Source organism: Emiliania huxleyi (assembly GCF_000372725.1).
Source record: "Emiliania huxleyi CCMP1516 chromosome Unknown EMIHUscaffold_158, whole genome shotgun sequence".
Lineage (NCBI taxonomy): Eukaryota > Haptophyta > Isochrysidales > Noelaerhabdaceae > Emiliania > Emiliania huxleyi.
In genome coordinates this window covers 311,483-313,010 of record NW_005201004.1, presented here as the reverse complement: position 1 = coordinate 313,010, position 1,528 = coordinate 311,483, and the positions used below count along the sequence as shown (strand labels likewise).

Here is a 1,528-nt window from a genome sequence, read left to right as displayed (position 1 = left end):
CGGGGCGCCGTATGGGCCTCGGGGTGCCCGAGAAGTTTCGAGGTGCGGTTGTTTTTGCTTGTGTGTCTATCGGTTCATGTCATGGACCGGCCCTGGGAAGCCTTTGACCACGCGCGGAGGGTGTTACGGGGCCGTGATGATTTAGCGGGTTGGAAATCGGCCGATATTTGCCCAGTGTGCAGACAGCTGATCTTAGAATCGCTCCGCCGCAGCACCCCCCGCCACCCCCCAGGCGCGGGCGAGGCGCGGCCAGGCGCAGGGCCACCCGTCCCTCCTCTGTGTTCGTTTTCCCACGCGATCTGGGATCTGCTCCATTGAGCACTCGCACAAGAATCAAATGGGAGCTGGACTATGGTTGGACTGCCGTGAATCGCGAAACCGCGAAACGTGCTCGGCCCAAACCCAAAACCCCAGCGCGTGTTCATGTGTACATGTGTGCAGGCCACGCGTAGGGACAATGGCAAGCGAAAAGGGGCGCAAGGGGTAACTCCAGGCGGAGGGGCGAACGGAGCGCCGTGCCGCCGCTCTCCTAGGCGGCCACTTTGTTCGACTCGATGCGCATCGTCGTCCGGTCAGCGATGAGCTTGGCCTGGCCGGGGGAGGGGGGGTGAGGGGGGGGTGAGGGGTGGCGGGGGCGGTGAGGAGGGCCGGGGGGCCCCGGGGGGTGGGGGGGGGGGGGGGCGGCAAGGCCCACGGCTTTTGGGCAAGATGTTCTCGGTGAACCAGACGCCGAAGAGGTAGGCGGGCAGGGCTCCAAGGACGATCGAGAGGAGGGGGTCGATGTGCAGCGTCCAGAACTCCACCTCGCACGCCAGGATCAGTCCGCCTGCATCGCAGCCCGCCGCCGGCCGTCAGCCGTCCGCGCACCGGCTCGCGACAGGCCCAGCCGGCGAGGGGGAGGGGAGGGGGGCTCACCGAGCGTGCCGGGCAGGTAGAGGAGCCGCTGCTTGCCCTCGTCCACCTTCATGTCGAACCGGCACGTCCCGTCCACCTTGCACGAAGGCGCCTCGTGCAGCACCACCGGCGAGCCCGCTGTCTTGAGCTTGCGACGGAGCGAGTCGTACTCGCTGTCAGAGAGGAAGGGCTTGCCCATGACGAAGCGCTTGTTGGCGATGAGGTACTTGATCTCGTCCTTCGAGAAGGCCGCGATCCGAGACCCCTCGAACTGCAGGTCCGTCTTGAGCGTCTCGTACTCGGAATCGCCCAGCACCGGCTTCTCGTCGTTGTAAAAGGCGTCGAGGCAGTCGAGGTAGAGCTTCTCCTTCTCGTCGAGCCCGATGCGGCTCCGCTCGCCCGTCTTCACGTCCGCCAGCAGGAACTCGTCGTAAGGCGACGGCGCGCTCGACCCCTCCTCCTGCTGCACCTGCATCCGCAAACGGCTCGCCGCTGCCAGCCGCGGCGGCCGACCCACCAGAGCGCAGCTCGCTGAGGCGGCCGAAGCGGCGGCGCCGCGAGGAGGCGCGCGCGCTGCGGTGAGCACCACCGCCGACGCGGGAGCGAGAAGGCTGAGCAACGCTGCAGATCTGAG

General features: G+C 67.1%; 1 protein-coding gene across 1 annotated transcript; it reads right to left on the bottom strand.

Annotated features, from left to right (window-relative positions):
• Positions 1 to 311: 311 nt before the first annotated feature.
• Positions 312 to 1,528, bottom strand: EMIHUDRAFT_441626 (hypothetical protein). Its single transcript, XM_005785828.1, has 3 exons — positions 916 to 1,528; positions 694 to 826; positions 312 to 590 (listed from the first exon to the last, which is right to left on the bottom strand). The coding sequence occupies exons 1-3, from the start codon at positions 1,367 to 1,369 to the stop codon at positions 530 to 532; spliced, it is 648 nt and encodes a 215-aa protein (XP_005785885.1). The 5' UTR covers positions 1,370 to 1,528; the 3' UTR covers positions 312 to 529.

Coding starts and splice junctions, on each gene's coding strand:
- EMIHUDRAFT_441626 (XM_005785828.1), bottom strand. CDS start 1,369: ATGCAGGTGCAGCAGGAGGAGGGGTCGAGCGCGCCGTCGCCTTACGAC. Junction 827..915: donor CTACCTGCCCGGCACGCTCG/GTGAGCCCCCCT, acceptor GCTGCGATGCAG/GCGGACTGATCCTGGCGTGC. Junction 591..693: donor AACATCTTGCCCAAAAGCCG/TGGGCCTTGCCG, acceptor CTCCCCCGGCCA/GGCCAAGCTCATCGCTGACC.